The 17,975-nt window shown below is 41.2% G+C and overlaps 1 protein-coding gene across 1 annotated transcript in view; it reads left to right on the top strand.

Annotated features, from left to right (window-relative positions):
* The window catches only part of LOC117446119 (contactin-4-like), a 218,558-nt gene that overhangs the window by 122,292 nt on the left and 78,291 nt on the right, over positions 1-17,975 (top strand). Inside the window, exon 6 of the mRNA XM_034082121.2 lies at positions 15,417-15,620. Coding sequence (XP_033938012.1) covers positions 15,417-15,620 — 204 coding nt within the window. The remainder of the gene's footprint in view (positions 1-15,416; positions 15,621-17,975) is intronic.

Genomic DNA, 17,975 nt, shown 5'->3' with positions numbered 1-17,975 from the left:
AGGACATGTTTACTCCAGTGCTATTGGTTGATGATACTGTATACATGACTCACATTTAGTATTCATTCATCGGGGATTACTCTGCTCTGAGTCTGATTAGCTGAAACGACACATTTCACTATCTCTATGAGTAATCTGCTTTCAAAATCCCACACTCAGTCATATTCACCCCTCTTCATCTGTCTGTCATCATATCTGAATGAGATGGCATGTCACCGTCACACCGTCCATGCCCAACTCGCAGAGCCTTTTCTCCAAAGCCCTGGCGATGTTCGATGTAATGTGGCTCAGTCATCTTACAGTGGAGAGAAACGTCAGTGACAAGCAGCCGACAGCATGAAATGGGATATAGTGTATTTCCAGGCGGTGACACTCACTTGATTGGAGTTTCTAATCACGTATAAAAAAGGTCACAGTGGAGCCTGAATGCAGCGCGCATCATTTCCCAGAAGACATGTGGCAGTGACTTGCTTCCTAAAGCTCTTCATAAGCTCCTTAAAGTTTACAGTGCTCATAGCTGTTGTCGCCATTGTCGCATTTGAAGTGTGAGGATGAAGCAAAGATTATGGAGCATGTAAGTTCACATGTATACATCTGTTGTGTGTACAACGCATGTAAGGCACGTTTATTTATGTAGCACAATATTAAAACATAGTGCAAAATAAACATACATTTACAGTAACATTAGGGCTATCAATTGATCTGGAAAAGTGTAGATATATTTTCAAAAATGGCCAAATAATCATTGTCAACAAATTCCAGCTTCTCAGTTTTAAATATGTGCTGCTTTTCTTAAAAAAAAATGATCTTGTCAAAACCCAAATTTGGATAGGTTTAGGGAAATGTTTAAGAGTTTGTTCACTTCCCTTTGACATAGAAGTGTACTGTAGAATGATACCACCAATTTAAATACATTTAAAACAGTCATCAAAAAGCCAAGATAATATAAATTACAACAAGCTAAAGTAGAATAAGACGGGTACAAAATACAAGAGTTCCAGATATGAGTAGTTTGAATGAAAGCGAAATGTTCTTTAGCCTTGTTTTAAAGACGTGTGAGTTGCAGAGGACCTGCAGTCTTCTCGAAGTTCCAGATGTAGGCACAATCAATGAATGCTGCTTCTCCATATTTAGTTTTCACTCTGGGGACAGAAAGCAGACCTGTCCCGGACGACCTGAGAGTTCTTCACAATGTACCAGAAGATCAGAACAAAGCATTCAGTGTGGTCTTAACACAGGAAACCGCTGTAAAGACCTCAAAACTGGAGTGATGTGTTTCTCAGAACTACATTCAGATGTTCCCGTTAACTTTCCTTTAGTGCGATCACACCTCTATCCTCTCAGCAGGGCTGCCACACACGTCATGTCCTCAGGTTCCCCGGTGTGTCGGCAAAAACAAATCCCCCGGTGCCCCCGGGGATTTCATCCCAGAAGAAATACGCTGTCACCTGCTGTGCGAAGGGAAAATAACAATTGTGGAAAACATGATGGCTTCGTCTGCAGCGCCCTGCTTGCTTAGCAGAGCACTGGACCATCACTGTAAGGTGAATCCATAAGACCTTACAGCTGGGCAGCCTTTACGGCTTTATTACGGCATGTGCTGGTGCAAAGAGAGCCGCTCAGCTAGTGGGGTTGTTCATTGCTCTCAGGCTGTGGAAGCTTTGAACTGCAGGTTAACTATTCGTGTAAAACAATAGCCAAACACATTGTTCAGGTTTCCTAGTGCATATACACATGTTTATAAAACGCTGATAAAACAGCTGTGATCGATGCATTTGGTGAATCTTTCTCAATCATTGAAGTTGGAATACAAAGAAGGGGACCTGTTGGTTGCAATAATCACTGTAGTGTAGTTTAAAGCTGAAACTCACGCTAAGCAGATTATTTACTTGACTAGACTTCTATGTCAAAAGAAATTTAAAAACGAAAACCTATCCATCTTTGTTTTTTGACCCGAGCAGCTCAAGGCTACATTAGCCGCTACGTGCTTAACGCACACTAATTCTGATCAATCGATCACTATGGTGTTCCTTATTGCTGCAATGCATGATTTTTATATTATCATTCTATATGCTGATTATTTTGTTGGACTACTATGTCAAAAAGTATTGAAAAAACACATCTTTATAATTGAGTTGCTGGAATTTGACAATAATGTGTGGACTATTTGCTACTGAATAGTTGAGGGGTGAAGACAACACGTTTTAAATATAACAATTATCTGGATGCAAGGCAAAGCAAGGCAAGGCAAGGCAAGGCAAGGCAAGGCAAGGCAAGGCAAGGCAAGGCAAGGCAAGGCAAGGCAAGTGTATTTATATAGCACCTTTCAACACAAGGCAATTCAAGGTGCTTTACAAAAATGAAAGACATTCAGAAGATAATAAAAGAAAAAATACATGAATAAAAAGTTACAGTGCAGTTTAAGATATGAATAGTTCACACAGAAGTTTTGTAGGTTTTAAAATAAGTGATCTTACATGACCGCTTATCTCTGCTCGAGGCTAGCAGCTCGAGGCTACATTAGCCACTACTAGCTTGACAGCCTCTTATTTCTGATTAAACCAAAGATGATATCTCTGGTTTTGTGAATGGATTTTCATCCGAAATCAATGGACTTCTCTTTCAAAAAGCCCATGATATTAGAGATGTTTTTGTGACTCTTGTTAGGTGACATTTCCTGGTGGTAAAAACGTATTATTAGCTTGATCTGCATCAGAACAGCAGCTGTATGCCTGCGCCCGTCTAATGAGAGCAGGACCACAGAGGATTCGTGTTGTCCCGTCTGTCCCGGTGGGCTCAGTCTAACCTGTTGAAATAATGATGCAAGCCGTTGCCTGTGTTAAAGTAGCATCAGGTAGTATGTTGCAATCCCCTTCCTCTTCTCCAGGGAACACAAGTTACTGTCATAACATTTGGATTTCTCAGAGGTACGTGTCTCTGTTGTGTTCTGTCGAATACTAAAGTAAGTTACCACGAGACATCTAAGGTGTATTCAATAACAAATCATCTCTGTAGTTTAGCTCGGATCAAATACTGTTTCTTGAATATGTTAGGGTTAGGGTGAGCGTTCTTGAAAATGATGTTGGGAAATTGTAGATATAGCCTACTCTCGTATTAATTCGAAGCCCGACAGTAAGATTCTTAATCTATTGTTATGAATTTTCATTTTAACATGACGATCACGATGTATCTACAATATGTATCCTTCATGTTTCAGGACATTGCTAGTATCAGCTGTCAGACGGACAATAACACACATGAATCAGGGTTTCCGATTTTCTCGCCGTTCAAATGTCCGAACAGAATTTATTTTACCGCACACATTTGAAACTTACCGGTCATGTTTCAATAATAAGAATTGTGTAGCAGAGTTTCCGTTAGCAGGTAATCACCGGACTATGAGCGGATATGCTGATGTTTAAAACGCAGTTAATGGGGCTCATTTTTATATTGCTTCAGTTTATAATCATAACAGATCGAACAATTCAGATTCATTTTCAATAAATGATTCCACAAACAACATAATTATTACAATCAAATAAACTACTTGCAATAGATGAAGTACGTTATTCAAAAGTTTACATTAACTTTGAATAACAACACGGGAGAAACGGATCCTCTCTCTCTCTCTCTCTCTCCTGACAGCCCGTCAGTTTCTCAAGCAGCGCTAAACAGTGGGCGGGGCTTCAGGTGATTATGCAGCAGCTGATCTGATCTCTCTCTCGCGTGTCCGGTTACACTTCACTCGCCGTTTATGTCCATATCGATCAGATCCAGCTCTCCTGAGTCCTGATCGGCCTTCTAGTACAGATCAAACTATTAAGAGTGAATATCGGCCGATAATGATCGACAGCCAATCGATCGGAGCATCGGACATTTTGACCGGCAGGTTTTGAATTTACCGGTTTTTATTAAATGTTACCAGGTAAAAACCGGTAATTACCGGCTAACGGAAACCCTGATATGAATCTGTAAATGACAAATACATATTCAAATGGGAGTAGCTTCAATAAGACAACCAGGCCAGTCACACCTTTGTTTTTAATGTCTCCTGTTTTTAAATATATATTTTCTCTCGTCTTGTTTTACTTTCTGTTTCCCCTCCTTTCTAATGGTTTGCCCCAAAGATGTGCTGTCCTCTCCATCTGTGTCTTGATAATGTAATTAGTCATGTCTCGATATATGCTTGTCTGTCTTGTCTCGTGTCCTTGTTTCCTGTCTTCTTTTTCTGTGGATTTAGCTCCTTGTGTTTCTTTGTGTCATCCTGCTTTGTCTCTCATGTGTGTTTGCTTCTTTCCCTTTCTTTTACCTGGCCTGCGCTTTAAGTTTTTGTATTTTTTTGGCAACAGCTTTAATTTAATTGAATGGCTTTTTGTTCATAATATTTGTAAACATGCCTCTCTTCCTTTATGCTGCATTTGGGTCCTGCCTTCCATAAGCCCTGATGGAAACTGTATGGATCAAAAACATAGGCCATGTGTGTCACCCCTTTACTGCGACTCATTGGCACGTACACTCTAGGAAACCTTCATATAGTATATACACACACACACACACACACACACATCACTTCAGGGGACATTACATTGACTTACATGCATTTCCTGGAGACTTATCCTAACCTTAACCATCACCAACACATGCCTAACCCTAACCCTTACCCCTTATCCTTACCCTAACCACGTTGTCCCCATAAGGGAAGCCAGTCCCCACACACAACTGTATAAACATATGTATGTCCCCACAAGGATAGTAATACTAGGTCAGACACACACACACACACTCATACATGCATGCATAGCGCTGCATGCAGCTATAGGTGTCATCCGTTATTCATTCAGCAATGGGCAAGAATAACAGAACAGTGACCTGTGCCAGAAAGATGTTGAATGTCTAACTCAATATGTAATGCTGTCATCACCACTGACTACCTCCACACAGTTACGATTTACATCTGACCTACTTCTACTGTGCCGCTTCCAACTAGCTTCTGTCTTCTAATGTGACCAAGACATCCTACCTGCTCCTACAGTTAGCTTTAAGGAGACAATGAAGTAGAGTCTGAGTGCAGATCAGGCGTGACACACCCCAGTCCTGATGCACAAAGGCAGAGCGCGGTGCTGCTTTCATGCACACTCGCTCTGCGTCTGATAGGCCAAAGTCAGAGCACGCTGGAAATATATGCTAATTACCGTCTGCAGAGTCAAAGGGAAGGGGAATGGATTATCTCAGTGTGGCTACATCACAACAACCACCACACCTTCAAGATTTCCTTCAAATGTGCAGTCCAGTCCCCCTCCTGTGTGTCACTGTGGATCAGAGGCAGCAGGAGGAGCTGAGCGGCTGTCTTCCTCAAAGCCAAGCGCATTAACGGGCTGCCAGTGCGACCCAGCCGCACTCTGTAGGTCTGCACTGCACGATAACTGTGTTTAGGTGCCGACCTAATGCTGCCGACCTCTATTTCCTAATGGGGAAAGACCTTAAAGGGGCACTCAAGACTGCAATCGCTTGTGCGCATCTCCATTAAGAGTTGATGTTTCTCTTGTGTGTGTGTGTAGCGTCCCTGCTTTGCCCCCACCCGAGGCTCGGAGTACACGGAGCATGTGCATCCTGTAAAGGAAGCAGTTGAACAGAGGATTCTGGGAGCCTGGAGCAGATATGGGAGAACTGCAACACAATGAGATGTTGGTAGTTTAACTGAGGCGCGAGATGCTTTTTGCTCGTCTCTGTGCGGAGAGTTCGAAGATTCCCCTCGCAAATCAGAACATGTGTGTATTCTATTAGGACCAAATTGTGTGTTTGTTTCTCTCAGTCGACTTTTGGAGTCTGCGACCATGTTGTTATTTTTTTTCTGCCTCTCCATAGCTCTGGAAGTATTTTAGGAGAAGCGGTTCATGTTGTGTTTCACCCCGTTTGACACGACCCTGCAATCCCTTCTCATTATTGTAATACCACGCCGTGACGCCTGCAATCAGAGAATGACTCCGTCTGGGAGAGGCCGAGGGTGAACGCTTTTGTTGCAGATTTGCAGCGTTTTGCAGCATGTCCACGTCCCACTGCTTTGTAATTGGGTGATTAAAAATGCATATTGTTGTCACAGTGTGGCACTACACGATTATTAATATCAAATGATGATGCTGATAACATGCAGAGGTGGGAACTCAATAAGTACACTTACTCAAGTACTGTACTTAAGTAAATGTTGAGGTACTTGTACTTGAGTATTTCCATTTAATGCTACTTCACACGTCTACTCCGCTGCATTTTAAAGGGGAAATAATGTAGTTTTACTCCAAATAAACTAAGAGTCCTAATATCTAAATGCTTTCAATCAGAACTTTGTTTGTCTACAACTGAAAAACGCCACTTCATGCAACAATATTATCTGGAAATGTCACATATATAAATGTTTATTATATACACACATAACACAAAATGATTCGTTGTTTACTTTAAGTACATTTTGCTGATAATACTTATGTACTTTTACTTAAATACGATTTATTTATGTTTTGAAAGTGATTGGTATGTATGGTCTAGTAAAGCATCTGAATACTTCTTCCAGCACTGCCGACATGTTATGATGCCAAAGTACCCCGATCAGTGTTTCCGCCAGACCAGGGCTGAGAGGGCGTCCGCCCCGAGAGCGGGGGGGGGGATGCATTTTTTGACTTGAGACGTCCCTTATAGATACTGTCTTTTTACGTTAGTGAGCCGGATCATTTGGCTCGGCTCTCTTAAAGCGCCGGCTGTTTCGGCTCCCGAATGGCTCTTCGTGTTAGCACTGTTTACCACGGAGCCTCAGTTTCGCCGCTGCGAGACTCCGGCGCTCGCAGCTCACGCGCGTGCTCCACCAAAACCCTCCCGCTCATCGCGTCCAAATCGCGCACGTTCCGTGTTGTCCTGTATCAGGCACCTTCGATGTCGGGGAAACGACTCAGAAAACAATCCCACCAGACTCCTTTGCCCCTCCAACAGAGGGATGTCCGTGTACTTTTTCCTTTTCGTAATTTCAAGCGATAAAAACTCTCGATCTTCTCTCGAATTATTAATATTTTTGGACGCCCTCGGCTCGCGTTCAGGGCGTCCCGAGCTGAATAATGGCGTCAAATGGCGGCAAGACGGCCCCCTGGCGGAAACGCTGACCCCGATGTAGCAGTATAACTGTTGTGTTGACAGAGAGCTGCGTGGTCCGTGTAGCGAAATATGTGTTGTTACTTCATCATAGCCTGTATCCAAATGAATATGTATTGCTTTTAGCAGATGAAGACCCCCTCCAGGGAGTTTCAGTATCTGCTTAAGCTCTGGGAGGCAGCAGGAGGAAGATAAGCGAGCCAGGGCCTGTATGGTGTAACAATTAATCACATTAAACTAAAAAAAAGAGACATGGGTGTTTGTTTCCGCCGGCTGACGTCAGTAACTGTAACAGACACATGAGGCCTGCCAGTTGAAGCAATCATTGAGTGCAATTGCTCCACTTTGCAGTGACTTCGTTCCGCTGCATGTTGTTTATCTACCCTAAATCAGCTGTCAGCCGATGATGCCAGGCTCATCTTTTTAACGTTAACTCTGATGATGCCATATTTACAAAGCTGGACTGAAATGTGCATCTGAAGTGGAGCTTTGAGTGGCCTCCTCCAATCTCTAATGGACGTCTTTATTGGATGATGCGGTCTCATTTATTTGTTGGATTTATTTGACAACATGAGGAAATGGACTCATTTGATTAGATGATGCACTCACCTTGTAAAAACTGTTACATGATGTCCTCTGTGGCTCTGAAGGAGCTTTTCAAAGTCTAAAACATAGCCCAGATGATATCATCAGGGTTAACTCGGCTTGGGATTGGAGATATTTTTATGCCTGTGCGACAGCTGTGGCCAGGGGCAATATGTTTTCATGTTTTCTCTGTCTGTCCGTCTGTCTCCTTCTCATACACAAGATATTTCAGGAATATTTTTTTTTTAATATGACAGAAACATTCATTTGGATTTAAGGGCTGAAGTTATTAGGAATAGCTGGTGAAAGTTCAAGTTTGGTACAAATTCTGCAGATTTACCAATTGGAAATGTGAGTGTACCATAAGATGCATTATGGGAAATGTAGGACCTGGCATTTGAAGGAAACCAATATTTAAGAAAGTCAGGATATTTCTGTCTTTGACCACCTTTTTCATTCTTGGCAAAAGTGAAACTTAACAGAAGTGCAACACCATGTAACAAGACTAAGGAACATTTAACTTTTAGTTATTTTTCTATATTTATACTGATACTGCATTTAAAAAAAATATGAAATGACTTCCTAAAAACCCTATAACATTTGATCAGACAGAATACACTCATAACTGTATGTGTGTCCATCCACAGCTTTTTGTTCCATCTCTGGTCATAAATGATAATAGACTCTTTGGGATTCCTGCGCACCATCTTTGCCGCCGTCATCCATCTTTACAGTATCACAAATCAGTCTGGGCGTGATCTTAACTGGTAATAAACGTCCATGTTTGACTTGCACGACTTGTTTAGTCTTTGAATATTCAGTGAGGCCTGTCCTTTGAAGCTGCTCCTACGACTCCTTTTGTGAGTGAAGCAGCTTTATTCATCGTGACTTATGCAAAGTTATCTTTCACCTAGAGGGGAAACCACAAAGAACTCTTCAGGGACAAACCTCCCTACAATATCATTTTGAAAATAACACTTTTCATGGACCAAAAGTAGCCGTAGACTTTAGAGTTATTTTTAATATTAGGTGAAAGATCATTGTACATTGTTAGATGTGGAAAGACCTTTTGCAACACTAGTTGATGTGGTGGCCTACAGGTGCACACACGCTACAACAGCCCAAAACACATAGGCTACATTCGGAGAGATGCGATGCACTTTCAAAAACGATGCAAATGTTAAAACTAAAATACGCCAAAACAAATGCAAATGAAGAAACATCTTCACCAACTTGACAAAGCATGTGCAGTTTATTAAAAGTGCTGCAAACACAAAAGCAAGAGGCTCAACACACAATAGACAGGGATCATACACTTTTTCACCAATGACTTCTCCACCATGACCTTTACTTATTTTTCATGACCAAAAACATTACTCTTTCTCAGCGTACCACTGAACATGGTTTATTTGAACATGGAACAGGAAAATAAGGTCTGCAAATGAAACATGGTGTGCCTATCTAAAACAAATCCAATATAGGCTTACGAGCTTCTACACGCTAAAGCACTCAAATCTCTCACCAGCAAAATACCTCGACAGTTAAAAGCCATTTTACATTTCATTACTATACCATACACTATTTATTATCATTATCGGTGATTAGCTAAAATATAAATTATATTTGATGCAAATTGAAGTTACATTTCCATGACTTTTCCAACACTTTGGGGAAAATATTGTTTTCCATAACGTTTCCAGGGCCTGGAATTTGCATTTTGAATTTCCATGACTTTTCCAGGTTTTTAATGACCGTAGGAACCCTGGATAGAAATGGGGATGCTAAAAAGTGATGCACACAGCTGAGACCGGAGCGCTTGTTGAAGTTCGGGATTATAAAGTTGTCCCTCTCGCAGGGTTAGTCTCTATCAGGAGGAATCATGCAATCACATTGTTAAAATAAGCACACAACTTAACATTTAGGTACATTTCCAGTGATAGTTGGCCAACTTTATTATCGCAAACGCCAACAAGCACTGCGGTCCAAGCTGTGTGCGTCACGTTTTAGAGTCCCCGTTTTTGTGCTGTTTTGAGATTCTTGCAGCGTTTTGTTTATGCAGCGCTTTTAGTAATCCCTGCGCTTGTTTCGTTAGGTTTTTGAAAGATTTCTACATTCTGTGCATGTGTGTCAAGTTGGTGAAGATGTTCTTCATTTGCATGACACATTTGCATTTTTATATTAACATATTTATATTGTGTATTGATATTTGCATCGTTTTTTTAAACCGCAGCGAGGTACTCTTAATGTAATGGCACATTTCCACTGCCGTCCACGGCCTCGGGCTGCCTCGCTGGCCGCCCGAGGCCGTGGCACATTTCCATTACACTTTAGGACCTGCGGTAGTTACTATAGCAACGCAGTGTAGGCGGGGCTCCCGTCGAGCTCCCGCTGTATTTTATCATCCCCAATGAGATGTAGGAACGTCGTCACCTCCTCGGTCGGCCACGGTGTGCTTTTCTTAGACGTTGCCATTTTTGTAGCTCCTCCGTTTACAAAAATGCTGCAAGCTTGCTTCTAGATATATATGCGACGCTAGGGATGATCTCGCGCGCGATCTTGTGACGATTCTCTCTGACCAATCCGCAGTCGAGAGTGTTGACGTCACTAGTTCAGCCCTGGCCCTGGCCTGATAGAACCACGATGTTATGGGGCCGGAAAAAGCCGGTGCTACGCTATATAGAAAGGCCACCAAAAACTGGCCTGGCCGCTTGAGGACGATTAAGGACGCTAAAACGGGGCTACCCGCTGCAGTGGAAATGCGCCGTAAGTGTTTTGGGCCATTGTAGCGCATTCGCCCCTGTCAGCCACCGTAACATGAAAAAAACTAAAAGTGTTCATTTAAGCTCATGTGCTCGATCGTATATCTCACACAGAAATAAGGCAGATTTCCTGTTGCCATGGCAGTGATTCTATTTATTGTACATTTTGTCTCGGAGATGTCCTGTTTTTATGCCAGGGACCATTGTGTAACCCATAAAATCAATGCCCTGGATGATTGTGTGAAGAAGGTTGGCCAGCTGTGAGGGACATGTCATTATGTCTTCGCTCTCTGCGGCATTATGCAGCACATGTCGTGCCATGTTGTTGATGGGTTTTAAACATAGAGAGAGAGCAGGTGCAGTCATAGTCCAAAAGCGCTGGAGAGGAAACAAACACAAACAACATGCCTTATCCTGCCTTGAAGTGTCCCTTGTCCCCGTGGACCTCTGCTGTGCCATCGCTCTGTGTTCAGCTCAGCGGCCAAATCCTAAACCCAAGCATTTACCTTCATGCTGAGGTAAATGGCCCAGTAGCATGGGAGACGAGAGCATCCTCCAATAATGTTTTGTTTAATTGCTAGTCCCCTAAACGAAAGGCATGTTTTAAGCTCAGCAGGAATATAATGTATGCCTGTCAATTCTACTAATTGCAAAGTAGAAGATTAGGTCACAGCGTTTAGTTGACTTTGTGGACTGTATAAAGAAGCAAATGTACTTCATGTGATGTCACCTATTAGTTTGAGGGCTATTGGACTTAAGTTTGTAATTCAAGCAGTTGCTGTGTTGTTGGTTTTTAACCAGAAGAGTGACTTGTCAAACCCAAGGTATCCCTACCGTCTAGCATTCCCTACTTACCTTAACCCTCTGAGACCCACATAGGACATTTCCGTTTTTGTATATTTTTGTGTTTTGCCTTATAAATTAATAATAATAATAATAATAATGGGTTCCATTTATAAAGCACTTCATATTTGAATTCAAATCCCGAAGTGCTACAAGTAGTGAGCATGAACAGTATAAATAAACATTACACAACACGGTAGAATTAATAAAAAAGCAATAAAAAATAAATAAAAGGGTGATAAAAAGGTCTAGGCAAAGGCTTTTTTGAAAAAATTGTAATTTCTTTGCAGTATAATCAAGTGTTACACATCCCAGAAATCAGCACAACCTCAGCTAATGATATATGTCACTCATTAGAGACTTATATACACTATAATAGGGGATATTTGCCCATAAAAAAAAAAAAAACCGGAGCTTGAATTGTTGACTTATTTCATTAAAAAGAACTGCTAACCATAACATTGAAAGAAACATTCAACACAGACATTTGCACACATGTATTATAATTGTATCAGAACTGATTAGAATATTGTAACTTAATTAGTCATGCCCATTATTTTGGGCAGTGTCCATGGGCGTTTTCTTGCCAGGAATTGCAATATTTTGAAGACTACACATGATACAGTATATATCATGGCAGTTTCTGTCCACGATCATCGTCTGAATATTCATCGACATTGTCCCTTTGAAAAATCAGCTCCAAAGCCTCAGCTGTAGTAAACGTCCTTGCCAAACCTCAGTCTACTTTTAAGACACTAAAATAACGTATTACCAACTTTTATTTAGTTTTCGCGCATGGGATTATACCGGCTCTCGTTACAGTACCCATAACAACGGAACTGACTTTGAATCAGACACTCAGACACTCAGAGTGTCCGATTCAGAAACGTGACTCTTACACTCTTTTTGTCCCAAACAAAGATGGTGAATAAGAATAGATCATGGATATATAATAAGAACTGGATACAGCGTGGGAGGCGGGGTGTTGTTTTTTCCGATGAGAGCTGCTCATTGGCACATGAGGACAAAATGGCCCAACTTTTGAGAGAGCGAAACGTCACAGATTACCCGTCATACCTGGCTGTCAGAGCAGAATAACCCGTATGTGCGCTCATAGAGCATGCACAGTTGAGTTGCCCCTTAAGCCCCGCCCCTGAGCTCCGACACTCTGATGCACGCTCATAATGTTGAGGACAATAACTCTCAGAATAAAGTTTTTGGCACATTTTACAGCTTGAGGACCGAATGTTTTTAATAAGGGCTATACAAATGTTCATACTGGGTAGTTTATTTAGTTTAACAAAAATTATCCAACAATTTACAGACCACTCTTTCCCCATGTAAGTCAATGGGAAAAAGTGTTTCCGGGCTGACATACGGAAGTGTAGTACCGCCGTTTGGCCACAACGAATATTTTCCTCAGAGTCCGGCGCACTTCCTGGGGGCGTGGAATAGATCTATAAAACAAAAACAAAACGATAAGCAATGCGCCAGAATCAAGGTGAGACTATCCGCATCTTTTAAAACTTTACGCACATTCGTTTCACCGAAATAAGTAAACGCCTCTCAATGAAAAACTGAATAGAAGTGTTTATTGTCGTTTCTGTAGTTTAAAGGCCCTGACACACCAGGCCGAAATCGGTCGTTTTCGTTAGTCGGACGACGAAGCGTGCCCTCTCGCCCAAACTCAATTTGGTGTGTCCCGCACTGTCGGCCGTGACACACCTTATTTGGCCTTTCATGGCCGAAGCACGGCCGTGTGTCGGCCACAGGCAGTCGGACAAAGAAATCACTCTGATTGGCTGTTCAGCTAGCGAATCAGTGCATGAGAAGTGAAACGGTTGCTTGAGAATGTATTCCACAGTCCAATGGCTGATCGCTCCAGTACCGCACGAAACATGTTTGATGGACGAGAGTGCAAATGGAACGCACACGCTATTTGTTGTTTGTTTATATCACATAGTCTGTTCTTCTTCTCTGTCTTCCGGTTGTTGCCTCTTTTGAATGACGAGTACACACTACCGCCACCTGCTGGTAAGGAGAGTTATTGCCACTCACGCATGGGCAGTTCGTACGTGCTCGGCTGAAGTCTTTGCGGTGTGTTCCAGTGCGACACATGGCCAAGACGCAGGAAAACACGCTGACGCAACAGTCGGCGTCTGGTGACTGCTTGGTGTGTCAGGGCCTTAAGAGGAAAAACACGGCATGTCTCTGGCTGAAATAGCTGAGAAGTTATGACGCTTTGAACACAACGTGATATTTGGGATCGTATACGGCCCCGTGGGTCTCAGAGGGTTAAACAAACACGCCTCTTTTACATCCTGGCTCCAAAATGGTAAAAAGAGCTTTGCACTTTGGTGCAAAAGAAGAAAAATCACTTATAAGTGTTTGGCTTGCAGGTTTCTTGATGTTTTGAGTTTGTATCTTCATGGTTGATGGCACTTATTGTACAGTAAGTCGCTTGGAAAGAAAATGTTAGCTGAATTAAATGTAATGTCATGTAACATCATGCTTTATTTAAGAAGCCTTGACACTAGCGATTAGACCATACAATTGTCAGTAGGTAAGGTTTGATCATCTTTTCAAATACTTCTGTACAATCTGACTTATTTAGCAACAAGTGAGGATGAGAGGATTACAAAGGATGAGAGTTTAAGGCAAGTCTGCTCCAGCTTCACTTTTCAGACCCTTTCGTTAGGGTTAGGGTACGGCTGGTTACACTTCAATAATGTCATTTATCAAGAAGTAGAGGTTGCTGACATACTGAATCCAATTAATTCAACACAGCTACTGAAAGATAAATGGAGGCATGACTTATGAAAAATATTATGTGCCAGACATTCTGTATTTCCCTTACTTTACATGTGGAGCACACAATGTATTAGCAATTACAAACAATGCTACATTTTAAATTACAGGACACAAGGTTGTGAAATGAAGTTTGTTCGGTCGTATTATTTAATCACATTCCTTATATCTCTGTGAGATTGTGGTGGAGATGATGTCTGTGGATGAATTATAATACTTCTGTCAGTGAGTGTGACACTGATGTAGTCAAGAAAATATATTTTGTAAGAGGATCTCAAGACGTCAAAATGTGTGTTTGACACGTTTTTGAAATACTCAAGCACAATGATAAGACATGGGGGACACAACGGTTGACATTTAAACTCCAACAATGTTTTATTGATGTTAGCAGTCTGACAGTATTTGTCCAACATGATGCTCTACTTCCTGTTAGTGATAAGTCTCCCCTTCAGCTGCTTCCTCGATAGGTGAAATGTGATTTGAGAAAAGGATGGTTCTCACCTTATTCCAGAACATTTTGACCCTAAGTGTCATCGTAACGGTTCTCCCGTACCATTCCTGTCAAACTTTGACATCATGTCATCCGTGAATGATGGACTTCTATCTATAGCTCAGCAGTTTCCTAAAGCATTACAGTATACATGTTGCTAGCATATAGCATGGCTGTTTTAACTACTTCTACGATAATAATATTATGTGTAAATATTAAATGACATGTCTGTGTAATGTATGTATCAACTGATCGATTGTTTGCACCTTTGCCTTGTTGTATCCCATGTATCCTGTCAAATGTCTTTAATCGTCTTTTTTATAAATGGTTGTTTGTCAGTTGGTTAGCACAATGATGTTAATGAAGGAAACACAGACATAGGTACAATTTGCTTTAATACCCAATGTGCGCCACAATTTGTTCAGTTCATTAGCAACTCAAGATGTCATGTACAGTACCTTACTGTAAATGGTTAACATGTATTGTTGTCCTTGTGGTTGTCATTAGTAAACATCTCTGTTGCTTGTCTACGGATAATTACTCATAGCAACTCACCCTAGTGTCTTCCAAATCCCTAGTTGAGTATTCAGACCTCATCCGCTGGAAAAATGGCCATCCCAAAAGACTCCAGATAATTGCATTTGTTCGCAACCTCTGACTGATCCTGTCATCAATGTTCACCTTAGCGTGATATAACTCTATTCATTTTGCTACCCTCAGGAGGTCCAAAACCCTGTTACACAACCGCATTCAAGTCTCATTTAAAGTAATACTTCTCTTGTGTTCTTTATCCACAGATCTGGTGTTTTCCTGGATCTTTAACGAGTACCCGACATTTGTGATGCAGGACACTCGGCGCTTCATCTCCCAGGAGACGGGTAATCTGTACATCGCCAAAGTGGAGCCCTCGGATGTTGGAAACTACACCTGTGTGGTGACTAACACCGTCACAAAGTCCCGAGTGGAGGGTCCGCCCACTCCTCTCGTGCTCCGCAGCGATGGTGAGCCATGCTTTTTAACATGCAAACTAACCAACTAAAACTTTAACTACAGCTAAAACAATTGTTGGCCTTGGAATTTGTTCCAGGAAATGCACTGGATATCACACTGTTTCTCGTAATCTGCTTATTACAGTAGCCTTTCATTGGTATGTTTATTTAAATGCAAATGTCGCCTAATTGTATCGAGTTGGTCTAATCAAATCCATGCTTTTCCACATGATTACCCTTTTCCAATGTGGATGTTAAGTTCACATCACATCTGTTGTTGATGTCTAAGGCTGGAGTTTCAGGTTTCAGCCTTCAACAATGTTTTGTCATTTTGGTGAAAACAAGTTTACGATATTTTCACTTTTTGTTCTAAGACATGAAATACGGCAGTAATGACTGCATTTCTGAAGCTCCTCTGACTGAGACAACTACACTTTATCACATTGAGTCCGCCTTTGGCTTAGCGGTGATGATCTGTGCGACCATGTCGTTTGTTTATAGTATTATAAAAGTGTTGTTAATATGGGAAGATTATCTTGCAGAACAAAACATGAAAGTATTGTAAATATTATTATCCAATATTACTCGGTCGGTCTACAAAAGTACGACATCAGTGCACCACACTTTTACGTCGACATTGCTAAACAGTTTCCATTTTTCGTTACAGCACTTGAATCTATCGGAGCATTATTCAAACCACTTTTTTCAACAGCATCAATTAAAAACCCTTACGATAATCCGCACTAGCTACTGCTGGGATACAAAGTGTGTAATGCATAAGTGGGACCAGTTTGAACCAGTTTAAACAAAAAAGGCTTGATGGTACAGAGTGGTTTTAATGAATACAAATGAAATCCAAAGGTTAATTATCTCTTTCTCTGCTAATTTCAGCATGTCCTTTAACATGTGGATGTGATGCTTTAGGCTGGCCTTATCAAGGCACTCTGGAGAAAAGGTCACTGTCAGCAAGTAATCTAATTGTAGGCTTCTGTCCTAGAGAGATGCTCCATATCTAATGTAATGCAGCAACATAAATATGCAGCTAAATGTTATATTCATTAGAAATGTCTTGTATGGTTTTCGTCTTCCATGTATTCCAGAAGCTGGTTTGGCTGATCCTCAAATCATCAAAACATAACCAAAACATATGACATAAGGCAAACATTGTGTCTAGGTAACCCTAATATTCATTTGATTACAACTCTGGTTAAAAGAGGACATATTATGACTATTTTCAGGTGAATGAAACTTTACCAAACATTCTTACATATTTTTAATCTGGGAATAAACTTTGTATTTCATCTTTAAGACTTACTTGTGCACGAAAGAGTGCTTTAACCTTATTCAGTCATGGGACCCTGCATCTCCTATTTGATGGTGACAAGTCATATGCAATGCATGTGACATAGGATTGAATATGAAATAATTACTGGGTCGTAATATTTAAACATTTGAATACGTTCGTAGGCAATCAGATTCCCACATTCATGAGCACAAGCACTGGAATTATGCATTTTTCATAATATTTAAGAAAACATCTTGTTTGCAAACATTATTTTAGCATTTAAAATCTTTTAAATTAAGATGGAATGTGGAGAACAATTCCAGTGCTTGACATAAGGCATTGCGAATAGCTTCTGCAATTTCAGAGATTGTTTTCTCAAGCTATCCCCTTCCTTATCTGCCTCCTTCTTTCCTTTTTCATTATACGTTTGCTTCTCCGAGGGAAGCAGAACACGAGCTTCACCGCGGTCATGGGTGTTGAGGTATGGTTGGAGGGGGGGGGGGGGCATTAAACAGGTGTCCCCTACAAAAGGTTATAGTATGAGACAATTACCCGTCCACTTCCACCTGTCTGCTTAAAATGGGTGATAGTGCTGTGGTTACATTCCTGTATGAGACAGAAGTGATAAGGATCTGAATTAGCTTTCACAGTCGCACAGGGAGCCATCCTGATAACACATGCCTCGCCAAATCAATGACATGAAATTGGCCTGTTTCCTCCATCTCGAGAGCTATTTGTGCAACAAAGCCCTGCATTACAGCAATGGGGCGAAAACTATTGTTACACTGGTGGATGAGAGTGGTTCAAAATAGCATTGTATGCAGCCAGCTATGAGGGAGGAAATGACAATAGGGCTGCACTATTGAGATACAATTCGCAATATTAGAGGGAACGGTATTCACATTATCATTGAAAAATATATTTAAGTGACCATGTTGTGATTTGGAGGATCTCTACCGAACAAGGATGTTTTGTTTAGTCTACAGAATACACTTTGTCTGCAAAACTTAAACCAGAATATTGCTCTTACTGCAATTTGGATACTGCACTAGTTCATTTTGCAATTTTGACCACATTTCGAT

Source organism: Pseudochaenichthys georgianus, chromosome 5, assembly GCF_902827115.2.
Source record: "Pseudochaenichthys georgianus chromosome 5, fPseGeo1.2, whole genome shotgun sequence".
Taxonomy (NCBI): domain Eukaryota; kingdom Metazoa; phylum Chordata; class Actinopteri; order Perciformes; family Channichthyidae; genus Pseudochaenichthys; species Pseudochaenichthys georgianus.
This window is presented reverse-complemented; position numbering and strand designations above follow the sequence as displayed.